Here is a 24,335-nt window from a genome sequence, read left to right as displayed (position 1 = left end):
TAAAATAATCTTCAAAGCTAATATTCCTATAAAGGATTCGCAGCGGATGCTTTTTTAGTTCCCGACGACACCTTCGACATAATTGAGCTGAGAAAAATGACTTTTCACCATCTTAAAATTGAAAGAATTATCTTGTCCTGATGTCAGCTCGATTGTCGCATTTTTTCCGCTACTCTATTTTTTAAAGGAAATTTAAACTATAAATAATAGCAACACTTTTTATCGTAAAGAATTTTACTCCGTCTTCTAATATTATTATTCAATTTACAATTATTTTGTTGGCAGTAAATGAAAGTATATATGTAGATACTCTTTCTTTGATTGGATTTGGCCTAAATTTTGATGCAGATATAGAATATATAGTAATAATCACATGCTCATCTTTTCACTCGTTATGTAAAAAAAATATACACAAGGGAATCGAAGAAAAATATTAAATACATAAGTACATATTATGCTGAAGTTAACTTTTAAAAAATGACGTAAAAACAGTGCCTTAAAACAGTAAGAAATATTAAAATATAATATATCTCAATATTGAACATATTTGTCATTTTTTTTTTTAATTTAAGAAAGAAAATGTCAAAGAAGAAAGAATTTAAATTTTATATTCACATAATACAACATTAAAGTTTAGCTATTTTTTTAAAAAACCGACAGTTCATTCAGCTTCAAAGTAGAATCACAAAATGTTTAAACCCACACCCGTTTAAACAGCTAGTCATGCCCTCCGATGCCCCCCCTAAAGCCCCCCCCCTTTGAGATTTCTGACATTTGCATATTGAATTTCTCCCAATGCGCGGATGCAGGCATGCAGTGAAAATACGCAACTCACGAACGCCGAAACGAAAAAGCATAGCGAGTTTTCAATCCATGTTTATCTGTTTGTTGAAATCTCCTCATCCCTTCTCTCTCCCACCTGTTTCAGGTCCTCACCGTCACCACACAGACATACATATACATGACAAAGCTGTTCGAAAATCCAACGGCAAATTTTATTCAACGATTCCGACTTCGGAAATGGTATGAAGGGAAGTGAGGCTAAAAAATTCTACCCACATTTTTCACAATATATATATTAGTCGGAATAGTTTCAAAATTTTTTAGCTGGATTTTTTTTAATGGAGAGAGAGAAGTAATGGATGATTCCAGAACAATGAGAAAGATGAATAGAAGTAATAAAATAAATATTATTTTAAAGAAACAGATAAAAAGGAAACTAAAGCGCGCCTCAAAAATTTTCACCGCTTAGTCGATAATCTCGCGTGTCTTAGCCGGAATCATTGAAAAGATGCATCCCTACGCATCCACTTATCTTCCGTCTCTGGAGGGAAGAAAATATTTTTCAAATTAAAGACCGGCAGATGCCATTATTTGCTTAAAAGGTTTTATAAAAGTCAGAAACGGCTGTTACTGCATACAGTAGCTTCACTGGGCCATAAAATTGAGGATCTTGATTTACAAATGGCACTGTCATCTCCAACAACAGAGGAGCTCAGTAACTGTCGAACATAAGGGGGTGGGGGGGGGGGGTTGGATGGAGAAAAAAAAGGAAAAAGAAACTGAGTGCCAAAAGGGCACAAATAGTAATGTAACTGCAATTACCGAGAGTAAAACCATAAACTAAACTTTCAAAAAAAAGATTTTGGAAGTTGATATTTTAATCACCAAAATTTCCTTTTCTTTAATTGGAGCCCATCCATTCATATCATTTTTAGTTTGAAACATCGCAGGGAGAATTAGGAACAGTTCCCAACAAACGATTTAACAATTGTTGAAATTTTCTACAATAATTCGGATAAACCGATCTTATAAATATGCATATCTTAAAAACTAACACTCACTGTCCCAATCTTGTCCTCAAAACATGGCATCGCATTTGACAATCTCCCCTGATCTCTTTCGTGTGTAAACCAAATATTTATACTCTCTCAAATGTGCTTTCATAATTGTGATATTTGAAAGAAATGGGGAAACCAAAAACAACACTGACAAATTGTGTTACCCAACATCATATATTCTGAAATATTCTTTCTTCATGGAGAATCAATCCACTCTCTAAAATGTCTAGCTGGCTATTTTATGAGTGAATTACTTCTGCATGTTCCATAAATAACTGAAGGAAAATATATTTTTAACCTTTTACCAGAACTAATGATTCAAAGTTGGATTCTTTGATAACGGACTCCATTGCAAATCAACAAAAACTTTGGAAGACACTTTATAAAATACTAACAATGTCTGTTCACCTCATCGAAAATTATCTCCTTTCCCACTCTATTTACTCACTTTTGAAGACAACAAGGCCTGAGCACAAAATCCTATGACTCTAGAAATTGACTCCCTCCTTCTGAGCACCCTTAACGAACAGACAATTTAAACAATTTCTTATTTCTTAAGCCGCAAATTACTCGCCTCGGCTACATAATGGCATTTTAACGCCCCCTCCCACCTTCTTCTTTCGAGGAATTGTTGAATTTTTCCAGATCAAATTTCCTGTCCGCTAATTACGCCCGCTGCATGGCGAGCGGAAAGGTAAACATTCGCAGGCGGCAAGAAAAGGGTGCAAAGAGTTATAAATCATTCCAGCAGTTCTTTAATTACAGGATAAGTAGTTGAGCCGCAAGACTTCAGGAATCCCGACCGCGCTGCCATCACCGGCTTAATTACAATAAAATCTGCAATTAACACCAAGTCAAACAAAGGGCATCCATCCGCCAAGAACCGAAAGAGGCAGACGCGTGCACAACACTGCTCTGATGAAGATAATAATAATAATTAAAATTCCCGGTGCCTTTTCTCTAACTTAAACGCTTAATTAGAGTGCGCCGAGAAATTTCAGAGAAAACTATTTCCCATTAACGGCCGCCCGATTCCTTTCCTCGCCGCCTGCACATAAAAGAGGGTTCACGGTTATAGATACGTACGTGAGGGATTTGTCCTGGAGTGAATAATAAACGTCCGGGAGGATTGCGGTAATTGCCAAATGAGAAGAGGTCTTAGTGTATCTGGATCCGATCGGCAGATTTCGGAAGGCTCATCCTAATGGTACACACGATATGGCAATATAATAAGCAGAAAATGAGTAGCTCTATTCATTGCATTGTACTGGAGCCCTTCAATGGTCGGCCAGGGAGTGCTCAAAACAGAACTGAGAGGAAGGGGGGGGATAATAAAAGGCGGGTAGAGATGGCGGCCGTCCAGAGCATTATGATTACGATTAAAAGCCAAATGAATAGACTTCCTTTAAAGTAAATGGAGTCTCTAAGATTGTGCCTTTATTGACAAAGGATTAGAAAACACCTGATAAATGGCCCCTAATGGCGAAGGAAGAGCTTCTTGGTAGTTGAGATGTGCATGTTCCTAAGTAAAGGATTAATTAAAAGGACAACCCTTCATTTTTGGTAATAAATGATAAACATTTCAGGAATATCTTTCATAAAACGTACTGTTCAGTATCCAGAGAATACCACTTTTCGACGATTCTACATCGCTAAGGATTGAGATGCGGAAGAATGAACGCATTTCCGGAATCACTCATTCTTTGTCCTTGATTTCCATCTCATTAAATACTTTTCCGTTCTGTTTTTTTCCCATGTGTATCTTTTCTGGCCTACTATTTTAATGTAACTCAAAATTCCACATTGAGTGCGTATTTGGCTAATTCGATTGGCAAAAAAACTGAGCAGTCACGAAAATTATTTTATATAATATCATTAAATTTGATTGAAATTATCTACCGTTGCTAATCTCAAAATGTTATCAAAATAATTCTATAACAAAGTGTTTATAATCTAAAAAGTTATTTTATATAAAAAAAAAGTGAATAATAATAAAAATGAATAAAAAAAAAGTACCAAATTTTTTCATTTATTCATCATAATTTAATGTTAAGATCTCTCACTGATAATAAAAAAATGTTATAAAGTATGTTATTATGAATTAGTATCTTTTTCGGGCACTATTATGAGTTACCTGCAGTTTTTACACCTCCTGCGTCCATGCATAATCCATTTTACCTTACTGTTCAATGTAAATGTCTTCTTTTGTCTTTCCTCTCACTCGTATTTTGACTAAATAAACAGATCCTGACGAATACGCAAAAGCGTAGAAGGCTTTAGAATACGAGAAAAAACAGTATCCATACACTCAAAATGACAAAAGGAATCTTTATAGCAATCAAACAAAGACTGGCCAAATAAGTCATAACTTAATTGTAATAAACTACAACGAAAAAAAGTGTACATGAGCGCAGCCAGAGCCGAATTCAGGTATTTTGCGACACAGGCCGCAATAAGGACAGGAACGACAATCTAGTTTCACATATAGAGTATCTTTAACATATCAATGATTTATTTTGGATGAATATTCTTTATGTTAAATTTTTTTAGCATTCACTTGCTTTCTTATATTTTTTATGATTTCAGACTGTTTTCTCGTAATAGTGAAGGAGATACTGAATTCTATAAATACTGAAATAACTAAGTGAGCATAATGAAACACATGAGAACCTGACCAATTATTATTTTTAGAATCTATATTCTTCAAAAATTTATTTAGTACGTAGTAAAATGATTTTTTAATCGAAACACTCCTATTTTAGCGATTCTAAAAGAGCTGTCTAGTTCGAGATCAAATACTTAAAACGTTAAAAACATCTTTCAAAACGGATAAATTTCGAATAGTAAACTCAGCTGAAAGATACGATTTCAAGTCAAAACAATTTACACAATGTTATTAAAAAAATTATTAATCTTACTCTAATGCTGATTTGGAAATTCCGGCGATGTCCAATAGGAAGGAAGTACTTGAGAATTATTCTGTGAGTGTATGTATGTGCGTTGAATTTTACAACCATCTTTCTATTGTACTTGCATCTAATATTGCATCACTTTAGATATACAATAGTTATATATTATCAATACTACATATAATAGTTAATCATCATAACTTTTCTAAAAGTAATTAAAGAATAAACCACAGAAAGCCATTTCATAACTAAACAGCAATGCAGAACAAACGTGTACAAAATGAAAATGCATCTCAAAAAGAGCGGATTTTTTTAAAAGAAAAAGCGAATGGGGAAACAAATAATAAAAATAAAAAGCCCTTCTAGAAAAGTTTTGCTACATTTCTTATCGCCCTTCTTTCTTACATGTTTTCCCAAATCCCTGTTCTTGCTTTAGAAAGAAAAGCCTTCGCACTTCGATCTAATTCAAAAAAGGTGGCAACAAAAAAATAACTAAAATAAAATAAAAATCCTATTCCATTGTCACAAAAAAAAAAAAAAAAAAAGGAAAAAGAAAGAAAGAAGCGAGAAACACACAAAGGTTTATTATGAAACCTACTACAAATTTCATGGGAATCTCAAGCGAATTCTAAAGGTTAAAAAGAACCTTCAGTTTATCTACTTCACCAAAAATTGAGATGATTTCAAGAAAGACACGATTTTTTTTTTAAAGAGTAAAAAGATAAAATTACCCGAAACATTTTTTTTTTTTTTAAATCGCAACTTTTAATCATTACTACAAAAAACTAACTATATAAGAAATTTTATTAAAAATAGTAAAAAATGCATTAATAAGAATTCATTAAAAAGGTTTTCAAAAAGACTTCGTTAAAAAAAAAGCGAAAATAACCTTGAAACTGCCTTCCATGTTGCCTAATAAAGGTGATAATCTCCCGCTATCTCGTAAAGAAAATCAAGGCAGGTAACGCCAGGAAAGCTCAAATTTATATTTTCGAGTTTGTTTTATCTTTTGTAGCATAGTGAAGAAAACTGAGGTGCCCTTTGGAACCTTTTTTCCTAACTGATAGAAACCGAAATCTGACGCAGAGCTATAATTTTAGTAAGAAGATTATGGGCCAAATTTTAATTATTGTTGCGTTTTTGGATCATCGCGCTCATTATACTGGTAATTGTACAGACTGGCAGATGGTCAACTCGCCGATAAACTGGGTTCAAAATATGATTCACGTCTACATCCTAGATGCTAAAACTATTCAATTTAATGGGTCCAGCTTTTTCCTTTTTGTATTTAAAGTGCTCAGTCGTTTCCGGACATCTCAAACTACGTTACAAAGTCTATCGAAACATAAGGATATAATATACAGAAATGAAATATAATAATAATAACAACAATAATAGGTTAGGCTATTTAAACATTTTAGAGCGACATTAACAAAGCAAACCATAAAATGTAAAATTTAATGTGTAACAAGTAAATAACATCGAATACTTTCCGTATATTTCAAGTTTGGACATTGGGCCGCGGTGGCCTCGTGGTAAGGTATCGGCTTCGGAACCGGAGGGTTTCAGGTGCGAGACCCAATTCCACTGAAAAAACATTCTGTAAGCGGGTCTGGTGCATGTCGGGACCAAACGTCATGTCGTTGGTGTGGTGTGGAAGTTTAAAGGGGGGGGGGGTGCCAGCTCAGGTGTCATCCTCATCTGGCCGCGGTTCTAAATGACCAAGTCCGTCCCAAAATAGCCCCACTGTTGCTTTTAAACGGGACGTTAATATATTACTAAACAAGTTCGGTCGTTTAATAAAGCGTTTATCTGATAAGCTTTAATAATAAAAAACAATACATTTATTTGCATGATTTCTTTTTATTTTTTTACATGGAAACTCTTGGACGTAAGCTTAAATCTAATAAACAATAGTAAAATTCAAAATATATTTAAAAAAACAAAACTTGGCAGGCACAAAGTAGAAATGTCTTTCTGTAGGAAGGAAAAACTTAAAAATCTCGAAGAATGGCGAGTCACAAAACTAATTTACAGCTTTCAAATGATCAAAACACATGCCATTTCCGTAAGTAAAATTAGATTAAAACATAGGGTCTTTCATTCAACTAGAAAAAAAAAAACTAATTGTGCTTATGCAGATTTTGAGGAGGGGAAGGTGAGAGAACAAACCGAAAAAGCAGATGACTAGAAAGATCGATTTCCATGGTGCAAATTTACAACAATTTTACTGCTCTTTTTTACAGGCATATCAAAAACAAGATTGTTGATAGCTGCAAAAGTGAAAATGCAGAGATGGTATTTACCAATATAAACAATGATAAGTACAGCAAAATGCATAGATTTCGGAATAGCTCGTCGGCAAAAACTGACAAATGTATGATTTTTAAAAAATTGCACGTGTCGATATATATTACAAGTACAAATGTCGAAAGGGTGATAAAAATCAGATTCCCCTATCTACAGATTCGGTCTTCGTTTAGTAGAAGGAAAAAAAAAAGGGGGGGGGAGAGATTGCGAATCACATGTTCTGTGGTGAAAAACGCAAAACAAATAAAAAATTATCATCATCATCATTTTGTGCGCGTATGTGTATGTGTCTCTTGAAAAATTTTGTGAAATGGACTCACTTCAGATAAAAACTCTTCGTTAGTTTAACTGATTCTTTCCTCTAATATTGTTTGCTTCTGTCCGAATTTTCAAAAACTAAGCTTACTATCATAATTTTAAGGCACTTTTATAGAACAAATACTAGAAAAAGAGCGTGAAAAAAAAAAATTCTTTTCCACGGGAAATTTCTGAAACGTGTACATGGAACTGAGGGGAATGTACATCAAAAAATGTTTATAACCGTGCTTTGTGGCGATTTAATTTTAATATCCCAACATATTTTATCACGTATTTTTTTATAAAAAGTTTGTCTAACACAAGATTATAAGTGTTAGATCTATGTTCGGTATGTTAGATACGTTCAGATGATATATCTGTCGACTATTTCGCAAACGCTTTTTGTAGCCCTAATTACACCATTTAAACTTCGTAAATTACTTAATCAATCGGAAAATAATTGCGGTGGGGTGTACGTAAATTAGTTTGAAGCTCATTTATTCTCCCTTTTACCTTTAATAAGAAGTCCAGTGGAGAAACAAAACATGGCGCGTAAGTGGCAGGAATGATCTCTTACACTTACAGGAAAGGATAAAACTTTTCTGTATGCTTCCATTTGTCTTCTTCATACTTCAACCTTCAATAAACAAATTCATTTCGGACAGGGGATTTTTCTTTCTTTTTTTTCCACCTAATATTTGTTACTTTTGCATAGTTATTTTTTCTTCCTCATCTGGCGTAAAACGAAGTAAAAAAAATTCTCACACAGAATACTAAATAGGAAATATTTTATTTCTTTTTCACCCCCCCCCCAAAAGTCCAATCCCTTGAATATATTGCAATCTATAATTATAATTTCAAGTTTCCTTTAAACACATAATCCTTATTAATGTGTGTACTCATTATTAACTTCAGCTTAAAAATAATTTCGAAGTGCCATTACTCTATATTACGAAAGAAAGAAAGAAAAGAAAAATAAAAACAATAAATTCTCCCCCTCCCCTTCTTTCTTTAAAGTTTGCAATAATAATTCGAGCGATCAAACTATGCGGCATATTTAGATACCCATAAAACTTCTCTCTATTGGACCAACACAAGTACACATTCTCTTTGATATTTCTTTTCTATATTAAAATTTAACGCCTGCCTATGGTTACGAGATGCTCCATTAAAACCTGCGTACACTCATTCTGCCGCGGTCTGCGCTCACCGTTCCGTTTTTAGTTCCTCGATGGCGCGTAAAACAGAAGTATGTACCAGAAAGGAGAAGCACTGGAAGAAAAACAAATCTCTATTTATGCATCGCGGAGAAAAAAACATTTACTCCCGTGCAGGGCGCAGTGAAATGAAAAGAGCGAAGAGCGTTCTTCAAGCCTCACAAGCGGCGCACCGTAACGAAGTTACTTGAATCCCATCACAGGGGCTTCAGGCCGCAAGAGCACTGCCAGGGCGCAACTGCTTTAAAGGACATCCGTTTATTCAAGAAGCGAAAAGCATTTTATTTTAGGTGTACGGTTTCCTCTTCCGAAAAGAAGAGAAAAAGTGCGGGCAATAAAGAAATGTTTAGAAGAGAAGACGAAACATTAAAAGGAAACGGGTATTTCGAAGCAATACACAAAAGCAATTTTGGAAACTGAAAATGTTTTTCCCAGAAAATAATTTCGAGGTAACCGCTATTAAAAAAAAAATAATAATAATAATAAAACTTTCATATTCCGATGATGTTGACTCCGGTTATAAAAATATATAAATACCGGCAATAAAGTCACGTACCGAAATAGGAAGTATCTTCTAAATATCAGGAAGTACTGCACGAATCTATTCCCCAAAACAAGTAATATTTGAATCAATAAAATAACTTTTAGAGACTAGAATGAATTTCAGTGAAAATATTGAGGCCACAAGAAGTAAAAATACTTTGATTTTTAGCATGATTTATAAGAGACAGACAATCCATTCTACCATTCGTATTCAAAATAACTGAAAGGCTTCTATTAATAAGTGGATATTAGTGGCGTAACTAGGATGGGGGAAAGAGGCAAATATCCTGGGCGTCATTATCAAGGAAAGTAGTTTATTGGGAATAATAATTTTTTTAAAAATGTGTTTTCGTTCTTATTCCCAGAACAAAAATAAAATGAAATTTTTTTCTCACATTCTAATATTTTTATGTATTTATCTCAATTCATTCAGAAAATCAAACCATTCATTCCGTAAGGAACCATCGTTTCTGAAATAGACAAGCCAGTTATGAACGCATTTGAAAATACTTTTTTAATTATTAAACAAAGGTAAATATATCCCAATGCAAACAAATCGCGAGCAGTTGCTAATACTCAACTAAAACTTAGTAAAAAATAAGCTCAAAAAATCTAATTTTTATTCATAAAAGAAAGCAAAGGATCGATTAATATTTTGAAATTCTCTAAAAAAGCTTTAGAATTGCTATAAACTAAACTGAATAAGAACAACCAAAAATAAATTTCATCAATACTAAAAATGCAGGACAAGTGTAGATATTATTATTTTTTTAAAAAAATTATTATTTATGTGATGGAAGAAGCATAGACAGAGCGTAATTATCCAATAATTGGATATTTTTTGGTACCTTTTTGGGACAGAAATGAATTTATTTCGCTTTATATCATATCAAAACCTAGAAAGAATCCTTGCCTTTCTTCCTCTCATAATATTAGTATGGCACTTGAAAACGGAGCTTTCAAAAAAGCCTATGAAATGCGTTGAGACTTTAAAAGAAATACTGATTAAAATCTTTATTTCATATATAAGGGTGATAATAATTAAAGTTACGATTTTAAAAATCGGTCATTTTAAAACTACTGGTCAGAATGACTTGATATTTTAGCAGAACAATCGTGAGGCAATGGAAGTTTGTTCAGCAAAGGTAATAATAATAATAATAAAAGTTCCGAAATAGATAGCGGTGTCAGGATTCACCGTTGTCTGAAGATATGCGAATTATTTATACGTGACAAGCGCACCGCAGACATAGCTGCCATAAAAATGCACCAGCTCTTTGCCTGCATGCTTCGTCATGACTCTGCCTATGAAGGGTCCCGCTCTGCGCTTGAAACTTTTTTTTAAGAGAACGATGACTGTGCACTTACAGCTATCAGGAAGTTTTGGACATTAAAATTTACAAAATCAGGTCCAATAACCACACAAATGGTCTGCGAAAAATGATTGCTAAATTCGAAGAGACCGGTTCAATTGACGTGAAACGGGATAGAGGAAAGAAACCAGTTTCCTCTGCGGCAGTGAAAGATGTGGCTACAGCATTACAAAAACAGACTAACAATGATGCTGGAATCAGCAGGGCACGGGGAGTTGGCCGAATGCCGGATACGCATATCAGCACGGTGTGTAAAGTCCTACGGAACATCTTGCGCTGTTATCCGTACAAGATAACTCAATGGCTACCTGCTGACCTGGAAGCACGTCATCTTTTGCACTACGATTTCTTGCAGGATGGAAGCGGATGGCCAGGAAACATTCTGCGGTGTGTAGAAGCCCACTTCTATATGCACGGTTCTGTAAATACTCAAAATTGCAGGATATGGACGACCGGGAATCCGTTCTAGATACAGCCATTACCTCTCCAGTCTGGTGTGGAATAACGGCAGCGCTAATCGTTGGTCGGTTTTTCTTCGCGGAAATCACACCTGCGGGTCCTACACCGTTACTGGCAAACGGTAGGAAGCACTTTTGCGTAACCACGTATTTCCGGCACTTCAGCAACATCAGTGAGTGGATCATACAATATTCATGCAAGATGGCGGTCTTCCGCACACTGCTATTCCTGTGAAGCAGCTGCTCAGTGCTCATTTCGGATATGATAGGATCATAACACACAACAACATCACACACACCATATCCACAGTATCAGTACAGATTCCTCCGATCTGTTGTGGAGCGTGCCGTTTTTCACTTCCAAATAATAGCGGAACAAGGAGGAGGGCATATCGAACAACTTATGCCTTATCCACCCATCAATAAGGTGTTTGTTCCATGAAGCGTTTTGTTTTGTTTTTGTTTGTCATTTTCACTGTTGTCGCTATAAACATGAATTCTTAGCCAAATGGAAACAATATTCCTGCATTTAACGAATCCATTTTAGGTCTTTTCCCTGACAGCGCCAACCATCGGCACATTTTGGAAATATTTTTTCCTTCACCAAACAAAATTCCATTGCCTCACGATTGTTCCGCTAAAATATCAAGTCATTTTGACCAGTAGTTTTAAAAATTATCGATTTTTGAAATTGTAAATTTAATTATAATCATCCGGTATATGTAATGATAACTCTTAATTCAATTTAAATTTTGCAATAAAATTTAATACACAGAAAGGAAACATTTCATATATTCTTAGTCAAGTAATATCAAAACGAAAACAAATCAGGCCCTAACAATAAAAAAAAAATTTGAAAGCTAGACTTTTTTTTTTTTTTTAAATCTTCAAAAATATTTTTAAATTATACATTAACAAAAGAAAGATTCCCCCCCCCCCCAAAAAAAAAGTGCATTAAAAAAATAATTGGACATACAAACATAGAATCCCTGAAAACTTCGTATTTATGGTTTGGCTTGATACTAAAAAGAACCTCCCCCTTTAAGAAATCTACTACTTTGCTGATTAAATTCTTACATGAAAAATTCATATGAAACATGTCCATTCCATTGTAATTTTTTTTATCTACATATAGAAAAGCTATCACATTATATTATATTATATATATATATGACAACTGTGATGAGCAATTAGTAGGCTGGGAATATAAATAATACTTCAATTAAATCTCCTACGTGTAACGTATTATTCATAATTCCTTTAATAAAGAATTTTTGAATGACAAAATACAGCAGATGATAAAGGTTCAATACGTTTTTGCCTAATCTGTTTATTAAGTATATGGATCTTCTGTAAAACAAAATTAAATATATGATAAATAATGACCAAGGTTTGAATTTCCTTATATAACAAAATATCATTTTGGAATTATGCAAATATTTTTCAAATATTGCTAAAAAAAATCAGGAATTTCCATAACAATAAAATAATATAAAAATGAGTTTTGAATAATAACATGGAATTTTGCTATGTTTTAATGAAATAAAATTCTAGTTTATTTTTTATTTAATTCCCCACACATTCGCATCCTCTAAAATATACTAATTTAACAAATACAGGTTATATAATTTGAGAGTGAGGAGCAACAATATACACTCAAGCACACGTTATTCCTTATTATTAGAAGATATACAGAATGTCCACGGTAATCACAGAAAATACTAACAAAGCTTTACTTTCTATATAGTTCGAGTCCATAAATGTACTTCTAAACAAATGTAATACATAAATTTTTACATAATTTCCCAGTCCTATTTTTTAAAAAAAATTCTTAAAATACTATTTTAAACATAAAATTGTATCCTGTGTTTGAATTCTGCTTAGTTTATGATGGTGTATTAAGTGTCATAACTCTGTGAAATTTGGTCAGACAAGAGTGAAATTATTTTTGTTTAAATTGTGAATATATCAAGAAGATTTTATAAATTACAAGAACGATTAATGCGAATAAAAAAAAAAACCAAACCAGAATAATATAAAATAATGCAATAAAAATTGCAATTCCCTACCCTTTCTTATGATAAAGGTATTGCTTAGCAAACTATGGACATTAAAAATCTATGCAAATACTTGAAAATAAGGGCAGTTTAAAAAACAAAGAATTAGAAATTCAAGCAATATAAAAATAAGGGATTGTTTATAAAATCACAAGAATTGCAACATAATTCTTTTAGAATCCTTCATTTGATCTCAACTCAATTATCTCACTCACTATTATAGTGATGTGTTTCCTAAAAATAAAAACTAAATTAGGATCAATTACTGAAAGTAAATTTAAGCAATTTCAAATTGCTTAAAATAATACAATTAATTTTTGTCAATTGCCAGACACAAAATCATTAATTTTTAAAATTTTCTGGTCAGAGAGAAACATACAATTAAAGTGATAAAGCAATTTGGAAGCAAAAATTATCATTCTTAAGGTGTCTAAAAATCAAAATTACATATATTAATCAGAGATCAATCTTTTAAAACTTATTGGTACACACAACTGATTGTTTCTTCCACTCACAGTGACAACAGTAACTAAGTCAAAAGATTTTCCTTGTAAAAAATTCACTTATAACTAATTATCCATGACTACAAACAAGAATGTTCAACATCAATTAAACTGTTTCAAAGTTGGTTCCCCCTTTTAAAGCTTTCTTTACACTCATACTATAGGTCAAATTGCAAACCGTCCATGTGAATGTTTTACAGCTATCAGGAGGAATGAGATCTAATTCTATGAAATATATTTTTTGCCATTTCAATAAGAAATACATTTTGCCTCTATAATGTGATATGATAATTTGGTCACAATTAAGTGAATTCTATTTCATAGACTCTTTGTTGGAGCAAAATTATTATTAAATACTGTAATGCATACTGGCTTTAAATATAGTTTATAAAAGAAATTATGTAACTTATTTGCCAAAACTATTTAACTCAAGATAGTAAGTAGACAAATTTTATCTTTAAAAAAAATAATAACTTTTAGAAAAAAGTAGGAACCGGCAATAACATATTACTTTCGATTACAGAACTATGTATTCAATGAAATGAATTAATTTATGTGTTAAATAAGTAAGTGTTCAATTTTATACAATAAAATACCACCAGCCACTGTTCAATATTTTTCAACAACATTGAAGCTAAGTTATATATATATTTTTTCTTATTTTTCATTTTATTAAAACATGTAAATAAATGTTTGCTTTTTTTTTAGAAATTTTCCAATTTGTTCAATTACCTCAGTAACAACTTGTCCTTACTAATTAGATTTTATGAATAGTGAAAAGTTTATAGTTTGCTCAACAAGTGCATTAGCTTTATATTCAATTTTGGCTAACTTCTTGTTCTAAGAGAAATTTCTTTTTCTGAAAAAGACCAATGTATCAAATATTCACTATTATATTTTTTAACAATATCGAGATTATTCTGTTTATTTCTGTACATAGCAATTCTTGTTTATCTCTAAACATATATTCTGAAAATGTGTTTCAAAATATACAGAGAATTGCAGGCTTCTGCAATTAGTATTTAACGTTCATGTCCCACTTGCCTGAACACTGGGCATAGTAAATATGGGCTGTAAGTAGTTAAAAGAAATTGCAACAGTTTTAAAAGACAATGTTTAATAGAAAATTATGGCATAAACATATATCAAAGTTTTTGTTTTTAATCTATATGAGGCAAAAAAGAAAGATTAGAAATAGACAACTTAATTAAACAATATCAGCAAAAGCATGCAAACAAGAAATATAATTAAATAATGAAAAGAGATTAATATTTCAACAAAAAGAAAGAATTAGAAAATTAACTTCAAAAATTTAAATAAAGATTAGAAATTGGCTTATATTGAAGTATTGTTTAAATTAGTATGTGAAATCAAGTCATTTCAGAACACATCAAAAGATGATATTTTGCATAAAATTAGTTAAAATTTGATACGTTGCAAAAGTTTCAAACTAATTTTGTATGATCTTAAAAAAATTTACCCTACTATATATGTAGATTTCAATAGTACATTAAAAAAAAATGGATTGGTGGATTATCTTTAACAACATTGTAAAGAACTGATCCACAGATTTTCAATTTAGTGAAATAGAAGATCAGTGGAATTTCATGAGCATTATCCATTCTGAATAGATTCCAAGTAACTAAACTATTATTTTCAATAAGCACCGACTTGAATTCAATAGATTAAACATCATCAAACAGAAACCATGAATAAAGAATAACAAAGGTCTGGCATTTCGTGATATTCAGAACACATACAAATTTAAGAATATGCATAAAAAAAATATGGATTTCACATTATTGAGTCTACTACAACTTGGACAACATTTGTTTACTTCCATGTTATAGAATATAAATAAAACCTTTACCAGAAGAAAATTGTCCTGGGATAAAATTGTGATATTCACTTATTGTAAAATTATAAGCTTCCACGAAAAATGGCATAAGATTAAGAAACAAAATTTGTAATTAAATAGACGCACTTTTTGCGAGAAAGCATTTAGCATTTTATTTACACTGAAAAAATATTTACTTCTAGACCAACTTAATATCAACTATTATCCCAAACATATGTTATATAGACAATATAACATTTATACCATAAATAAATTGATAAATAACCTGGCCTACCTGAATTAGGTTCTGGTGCAGGCACATTGGGTCTAGCAGATGGAGCACCATCTTCAGCTTTCACAATGATAACATAAGTTTGTCTCTCTTCACGATCAAACACTTCTTTAGTGAATATTTCTCCAGTTTCACGATCAATACGAAATTTATCTCCATCATCTTTGGACTCAATTGAATAATATACCTAAATTAAAAATTTTATTTACGAGATCAAAGTTTAAATAACATAATTCAACAACTCAGCTAATCACTAAATGTATGGATAATATATAAATAATTTTGCTATCCTTGAATCTTAAACAATTAGCCAACTGATTTGTCTGGATTAATGTTCATTAAAATTTTCAAAACCTCGTCTCTTAATAGCTTCTTCAGCAAAATATTTATTAGCTTTAAAAGCTGATAGTCATATAATCCATATTAGTTTAGAATCCTTACATCATTCTGCTCATTGTACTATATATCTAACTTTCTGTAAGCTTCCATAATATTTATAATTCAAAGTGGAAGTAATTAAACTGCACTTAAACTGTTTTGTTAAAACCAAGCACATTTTTTAAAATTCGAGCAAGAAAACAATCGTTTAGCATTTGCACATGTATTCAAGATTGCAATACGTTTCTCATCATAATGTGATATGCCTGTACAAATTTGTGAAATCGTTTTTATTTCTAAAAACCAAAATCGTTAAGAGAGGGCAAATTTGGACAATGCAGGGATGAAAAAAATGATGCAATGAGGCAGCTGCAAAGAACAATTTCTAAAGACTTTGAAGAATATTTTGAACGATGTAAATAGAAATGAGAGAAGAGTTTTTCATAAATGGCACTAATTTGAGGAAGAGAGGACTGATGTCTTCAAATTTGCAATACAAAGTCTTCACAGCCTCAATTTGCATATTTATTAACCAGATTAGAAATGATTACAATTTATACAAAATCAGAATTAACATCTAAAAATTTTCAACAGAAAAGTGAATTAGTACAGTTGCTAACATTGATATCTATTTATTTACATAAAAAGAGTGTTCAAAACTTTATAAGTACCTTATTATTTGGATAAGTGCCATCTTTATCAACTGCTCGAATCTGAGTGACTTTAGTTCCAATGGGCATTCCTTCAAGAACTGTTTCTTGTTCTTGTTTTACAAATAATGGAATTTCATCATTTACGTCTTTCAGCAAAATATAAACTGTTGCTTCACTAGCCAACTGCTGAGCTCCAGCATTCTAAAAAGTAACACAACAAGTAATTAAATTTAAAATTCTAAACGAAACTTGTTTACAAATAAATTATTGGTTTAACTCATAATCTGGAAAAACAAGAATAGAAAGTATCTTATATATGTTTACAAAAAAGCATTGGTGGAGATTAGCCTAAAGCCGTTAAGCTTCTTTTACACTGCAATATTAAATTAAGAAATAATCACTGCTAAAATTTTACAATCTGTTAAATTTAGAAAACAAAAACCCTGAAAAGTATGCTACACTTTCATTGAATGCTATTTAAGTAACAAATATGATTGGATATGGATAATAGGAGTAAATTAAATAGAAGTAAATTAAAGTATAGAAGTAAATTAAAAATAAATTTTAAACAAAATAAAAGAAAACATGCAATCTTACTTCAGCTCTAACTGTCAGATTATACTGCTGGACTTTTTCATAGTCTAAAGCATAATTAACGAAAATTCCAGCCCATGTTTCTTCACCTTCTTCATACTGCTTCAAATAAAAGGTATCTTTTCCATTAGTTTGCTCAGTTCCTCCTTTAATTATAGTATAGATGACTTTTGGATTGTCAGGAATTCCAGATCTAAAATGAGAAAATAATAATAGTAATCTTTAGACATATTATTTGATATCAATTTATTCTTCCAAATTACTAGCATATTTTTTCCAAATACTTCTATGGAGACGGAAGGTTTTGTACAAAAATTTTAAAAGTATATGAATACAATGAGAAATTAAACTAGCACAACAAAAGCTGTCCATAATAATATTCATTAATTCTAATGATTTTTTTAAAATTTCTTAAGTCCAATTTTAATTTTTTAAGTTTTATCAATGTCTTCTTCATTAATTATCAAAAATGTACCTTGCTTTCAGCGCTGCAATTTTCATATCTCGTTGAACATTCTCAAAAACAAAAATAGGACCATAAATTGGTTGATCCCAAACAGGAGGATTATTTTTCCTGTCAACAACTTCAATTATAACATTTACAGAGGACTTGAGAGGAGGAATTCCTTTATCAGTTGCTTCAGCCCTCAGATAATATTGCTCTCTCTGAAAAATAATTTCATAGATATGAAAAGATTTTCTAGTAAGAAATTATAAATATTATATCTAATGATTTAACAGTCAACAATTTTAAGAAAAATATTCAAAAGTCTCAATCAATAAAAAACAGATTTTAAGGAATTTAAAATGAGTCTGCAATAATGAAGAAAGTATTAAATCCTAAAATTAATAAATTATTAATATATTTAATTGCTTTTAAGCAAAAAATAAATATATTAATAATTTATCAAAAAGAATTTATTGCTCAAACAAATAACAAATTCTTGCTTTCTTCAAAATTATTATTATAAATCCAATGGAATACAGATGCAAAGATTTTCTAATGAGAAAAATGGTCGAACAACAATACAATATCACTAACATATCAATTTTCAAAATGAGGCTTCTATAATAAAAATTTACTAAGCTATAAAGCTTTATATGCATCTAAAAATTCAAACAGTAGAATCTCAGTCCTCTAATATAAATAAAATATTCAAATATTAGATAACCAGGAAACACACACACCATTAAGTACAACATTTAAAACCATATTTTACAATAAACTGCACTTCAAAATTCAAATGCAACAAACTAATCATCTAAGCTTGTCTTATTAAAAAAAATAATAATAATGCTTCAGCATTAAAAAAACCATAAAGAAAAACCAGTTTTAAAAAGTAAATTTCTTCATACAACAGTTTTAAAACTTCTATAATCATATGAACTTATGACATATGATCATATCTGAGCTTTATGCTCTCTCTCTCTTGCTAGTTGATGCAATGCATTCATACGAGATCAACATTATTATTACAAATATCACCTGGCTCCTTTTTTACAAATAACATTTCTTCTTCTTGACTTCTTAATGCAACAATTACACCCGACTCTCCTTTCCACCTTGTCATTGTTTATAAATTATCAACTGTCACTTCACACCATTAATTCTCTCTTCCATTTACAAATATATTCAATAATAATAATAATGCTTTACAAACCTCCACAAAACGCGAGAGAAACCTCGGTGTTGTTTTTAGAATTATAAATTTTAAATAATTTAGAATTGATGGCAGACTCAGATTCTACTACTTGTGGCCTTCAAACTCTTTTTATAATTTGGTTACATTAGGAAAAAAAAAATTATTATAGTTACTTTTGCAGTTACTTCTATTTTTTTATGCTACATTCAGAATTTGTTTAGTTATTATAATTATTTAGTAACAGTCAAAGCTCAAGAATATTCCAGGTATATGATAAAGAAACAAATTCACAAAAATAATTTTACAGAACATCAAGAGCAATAAAACAGCAAAACCTGAACCTTAAGCGGATACTTCCTCCATAGTTATATCACCTGATCCTGGCACAATTACAAAGACATGAAGAAAGAGGTACCATATTAAAATTGCGAGATTTAGAAATATTAAATAAATAAAAGGTAAACTTGCATCTAAAGGCTTCTTCAGGCGAATCCATCCAGATTCTGGGTTGATCTCAAAATAACCTTCATCTTCAACTGATCTAGGGTAAAGGCTGTATACCACAACACCATTATTATCCGCATCCTCATCAGAAGCAGCAACACGCAGGACATTGTTTCCAACTGGTGTATCCTGTTTTATGTTTTCATGATACTCTGAGCGGTGAAATAATGGTGCATTATCGTTGACATCAGCGATTTCCACTTTGAATGAACACACACCTTCTAAAGGAGGGTTACCTCTATCCGTGGCTTTCAAAGTAACACTTACATAGCGACCATCTTCTCCTTCTCTGTTAAAAACCTATTAAATATATGTTTCACATGTAACTAAAATCAAATATTACATTAAAAAAATATTCAAATGAAAGTTTAAAATTATGAGTCATAGAATGCAAAGACAGTAAACTAATATATAATTCTAATGTGAAATTATAGCAAAAGTATACATATTCAGGGAAGTCATAATAATAATAATTAAAAATGCAAAATATGTAAGATTAAAGCATACACAGTAAAATTTAGTTTAAAAGCATTAAAATTAGATCCAAAAATAAAAGTTAAATATTGATTGCATGATTTTTAAAATAAATTTATTTGTCACAATGAATAAGAGGAAATATATATTCCAGACGCAATTCTTAAATTGCTTCATTAGATATAAGAGAAGTAAAATTTATAATTTTTGCTGCTTGTCAAAAAATGAGGCTAAAATATGAAATCAATTTCCAATTTAAAATGAAGAATTAAAAAACTCTATATTTTATTCCAAAAAATAAAATTTTAAAACAAAGGAAAAGTAAACAAATAATAAAAACTAATTTTTTCAAAATAAATTTCACTTGATAATCTTATGAATGTTTAGTTATACATTGCTTTTATCCAGTCTCATTCAAAATTCAGAAGTAATGTATATCTGAAATTCTACAAACTATGTATCATTAATATGAATTTTAAAAAGAAGCACTTTTAATATTCAACAGCAGCCCGTATTTCCCACAACATTTATGGGCATAGAAAAATAATCAATTAGTATATGATCAATATTAAAAACAATATTACCTTATTCGTTCTGAGCTCTCCACTAATTTCATCAACAATGAACTTTGTTCCACTCTGATTAGGCTGTTGCACTACAGAATATCTCACCTGTCCATTATAACCTTTGTCCTGATCGGTAGCTTGAACCTAAAAATACAAAAATATTTATTAAATCTAAAAGAAAAATGAAGAGATTGTGATAACTTTATATATAATATGAATTAAATATTCAAATGATAAAAAAAAAATCATACTAAATATTTTGCTGAAAGCAGTACAAATTATAAAGCAATGAGAAGAATCTGAAAACTTAGATTAAAAAATATATCCTTTATTTCAATAGTCTTTAAAAACTGAAATCAAAATTTCAAGAATTTAAAAGAGCGAGGTTACTAAGCAGGCTTGTATAAAGGTTATTGACTAGTTAATGTAAGACTAACAAATCATACTTATGCAAACAATTCCAAATTAAAAAAAAAAATGCTTAGTGATGAAGGCTTGAAATGGGATAAAAGAGAAAAGAAGAAAAAAAAGGAGACAATATTAATTTAAAACTCAAACATCAACATTAATGAAGAATTTAATTTTGCAATTTTTTAATATTCTGTGACAAATAACTTCATACCTTAATTACAAAAGTGCCACTTTCAGCATTTTCTTCAACTTTAGGATTATAACTATCACACTGCTCAAACACAGGCTTGTTATCATTCACATCAGTTATAAATACAACAACTAGAGCAGTACTAGTATGTGTTGTCAATGCACCATTTTTACAGCATGCCCCATCATCTTTTGCAGTAACATTCAATTCATATTTGTCCTTATCCAAATGAATTGATCCATCAATCAGACGAATGACTCCTGAAATTCGAAAGAAACAAAAATAAGAATGGAAAAATGTGAGAAAGAGGGAGAAAAATACAATAACTTTTTGAAATTTTTTTTTAAAAAAAGGTTAAGCATATTACAAATAATTAATCGTGTTTACTTATTTGATGGTTAAATTATTAAGTCAGAAAACTTGAAACACACACAAAAACTTATAAATCGGAAGAGCAGACATTTCAAGTAAAATTTCAACACTAAAGGAGGTGAGGGGCATACATTTCTTTCAAGCAAATATTTCACAAACAATACAAATAGAAAGAAAAATACATGCAGTGTTTTAGAAGACAAAGAGTATGAAATGAATCTCCAGCAGAAAAATCAGGCAGGGAAAGTCATGCACTAAGATGAAAAATAGAATCAAAGTTGCATTACAAAGCATGATATAATTTATAAAAGCAAATGATAACTACAAAATTTTATTATATAGTTTATGGACACAGTGAAAACTATATAACCTACTATGAATCATTTACACTATTAACATGATCGCATTACACATTTTAAAGTAAAATAAGGAGTAAAATTTAAATTCATTATAAAAAATATGAGAAATATCTTCAATAAATTGGCAAAACAATCCAAAATAAGTAAAATAACTAACTATGAAGGGCTTTATACAGTCAAACTCAGAAGTTCAATATGCATGAAATTAGGATAAGATTTTTTTTTAACTAATAACAATTTTTAATTAAAAACAAATATAAATCTACAGCATAGCTCTATCACAATAATCAATAATAGACAAATAACTGGCTATTTAACTAAAAGACAACCTAAATGAAATATAAAAAATCACAATGTAACCCCCCAAAAAAAGTATTTCTAATAATCAACATCATTATATATATATATATATATATTGCCCTAGTGAAATTCCAAAAATTTAAATGTCAGTAGCATTACTGTTACTATTGCTTTTAATAAAACAGTTGTGGATTGATTTCATTTTTATTCTTCATAGTTTCAAGGAAATAATCCAATTCCTATCAATTATCATGATTCTTTATCAAAGTCATGGCAAGCATAAAGCAGCAAACTAACTAAGAAAGCAGAAAGCAGGAAAAAGTGAGCATGAGGAAGTATTTTTAGCTTATATAATTTCAGAAAATAATTTCTGGCAAGCATAGTATTATTGTTTTTAATCCATGCAATTTGGAAGTTAAATTGCAGCAAAATCGGAAATCGAGAGTCTAGGAAATTATTTTTAGAAAATCAATTATTTAAAAATTTTCATATATCATATATCCCTTTGGATCCTGGATTCACAAAACCATATTTCTTCCCACAGATGGTTTCAACAGGATAATTTTTTACTTTAACTATGAAAATCTCACCGGATCAATGGATAAAAAGATATTTAAATACAGCAAAAATTTTGCAAATTATGAGTACCACAAAATAATAATCCTGATGCGAAGTTGATTAAATTTAGTGAACTAACGTTTAATAATGATCTGAAGCTTTTTATACTAGCGATAGTTCAAATATTAAATTAAAATCCAATTGAAAATTATAAATCTATGCAAATCTGTTAACTATAAGACAAAGAAAAACTTTCATACAAAAATAAAGATATGCTGATATGAAACAAATTTTCTTCCAATCTTGAAAAGTTCAATATTTTACTGTTGACTACAAACTTCCAAAACATATGGAATATGTGTATAATATTCGTTTTCATAATGAAAGCAATATATTTTGTAAGATCCAAGGCAAAATCAGGTTTGAATTTATCAATATAGAAGTAATTTAAAAAACATTAATCATAATGCTCTAAGAGGTTCTAATGATCACGATGAAATAATTTTTTCAATTCTAGATTATCATATGATCAAAATCTGACTATGTTCTTTAAATACATTAACATAAATTTTACAATAATTTTTTATCGATACATGAATATAATTTTCAATGACATTATAAAGTAAATACCCAAAAATATTAAGTCAGTTAAAGCACTTGGTGAGATCCGACTGTACATCAAAGATAAATTTTAAAAGGGATGCATTTACAAATTCACATGCTTGGAAATTAACATTAAATCATGCATAAGATCAGGGCCACAAGCACAGTGAAACAATACCTCATACACCACTTGTCCTATATCCAAAGATCTGTGTCAATTGCAAAGAAAAAAATAATTATTATAATTTTTATTAATAATTAATACATCCATAATTATTAAAATTTATGTTCACAAATTAAATACATTCTAAAGTACAGAAAGAAAGAAATGCTAACCAGGATCATATCAAGTTATCACACAAAATCCTACATATACATATAAAGTGAACTTCTTTTAAGCCTTTAAAATTCTAAACAGCATTTCATATAGCCAGAGACATAGCTGAATTTACTGTGACCTGTTGCAGCACTCCTAGTGGCAGAGTAAGGAATTTTCAAAAAATAACTAAAAAAAAAGGGGGGGGGGGAGACCAATCAAGAAATTTTAATTAGAAAGATATACAATACACCATAATAAAAGCACAGGAAAAAAGTTCAAGAAGTTATCTACAAAATTAGTAGAGATATTTGTAATTAAAAATCTGAACATTTTATGACTTCAAAAAGAGTTTGCTCTAAAAAAAAATGTATTTTCATGTATTATCATATAGTTTATCAGAATTAAGTAACAGAGAGTTGAAATTTAAGCAATGAAGAATATAAATAAAAATAAAGATTAAAATTATATTCTGATTAAACACATTTGGGAAAGGGTCTGATGATCCAAATTTACAATCTTCATGTAAATATCAAAATACCCGATTAAAACCTAATGGCTTCACAGCCATGAAAGAAGATTCACAGCATAAATATTTAAACCAGATTTGCAAATGGGAAAATATCAAAACGAAAAGTACATTGCTTCTAAGCTGTATGACTGTGAGGTTTTAATTAGGTATTTATGAGGTTTTAATCAAACAAAGGTTTAAGTTCAAAACCTTAAATCCCTCCCCACAAATGTATTTTCCATATTTATATTGTTTATGTTGAAAAA

The 24,335-nt window shown here is 30.4% G+C and overlaps 1 protein-coding gene across 1 annotated transcript in view; it reads right to left on the bottom strand.

The window, feature by feature from the left end:
* Positions 1 to 24,335, bottom strand: part of LOC129984704 (neural-cadherin-like) — a 287,446-nt gene that overhangs the window by 209,224 nt on the left and 53,887 nt on the right. Inside the window, exons 8-14 of the mRNA XM_056094645.1 lie at positions 21,072 to 21,310; positions 20,468 to 20,593; positions 19,374 to 19,709; positions 17,738 to 17,928; positions 17,266 to 17,455; positions 16,687 to 16,869; positions 15,641 to 15,824 (exon numbers count right to left, since the gene is read on the bottom strand). Of these exons, the coding sequence (XP_055950620.1) occupies positions 15,641 to 15,824; positions 16,687 to 16,869; positions 17,266 to 17,455; positions 17,738 to 17,928; positions 19,374 to 19,709; positions 20,468 to 20,593; positions 21,072 to 21,310 (1,449 nt within the window). The remainder of the gene's footprint in view (positions 1 to 15,640; positions 15,825 to 16,686; positions 16,870 to 17,265; positions 17,456 to 17,737; positions 17,929 to 19,373; positions 19,710 to 20,467; positions 20,594 to 21,071; positions 21,311 to 24,335) is intronic.

This window comes from Argiope bruennichi, chromosome 9 (assembly GCF_947563725.1).
Source record: "Argiope bruennichi chromosome 9, qqArgBrue1.1, whole genome shotgun sequence".
NCBI classification, from domain to species: Eukaryota; Metazoa; Arthropoda; class Arachnida; order Araneae; family Araneidae; genus Argiope; species Argiope bruennichi.
Note: the sequence above shows the minus strand (reverse complement) of the source record. Positions and strands in the feature narration are given on the sequence as shown.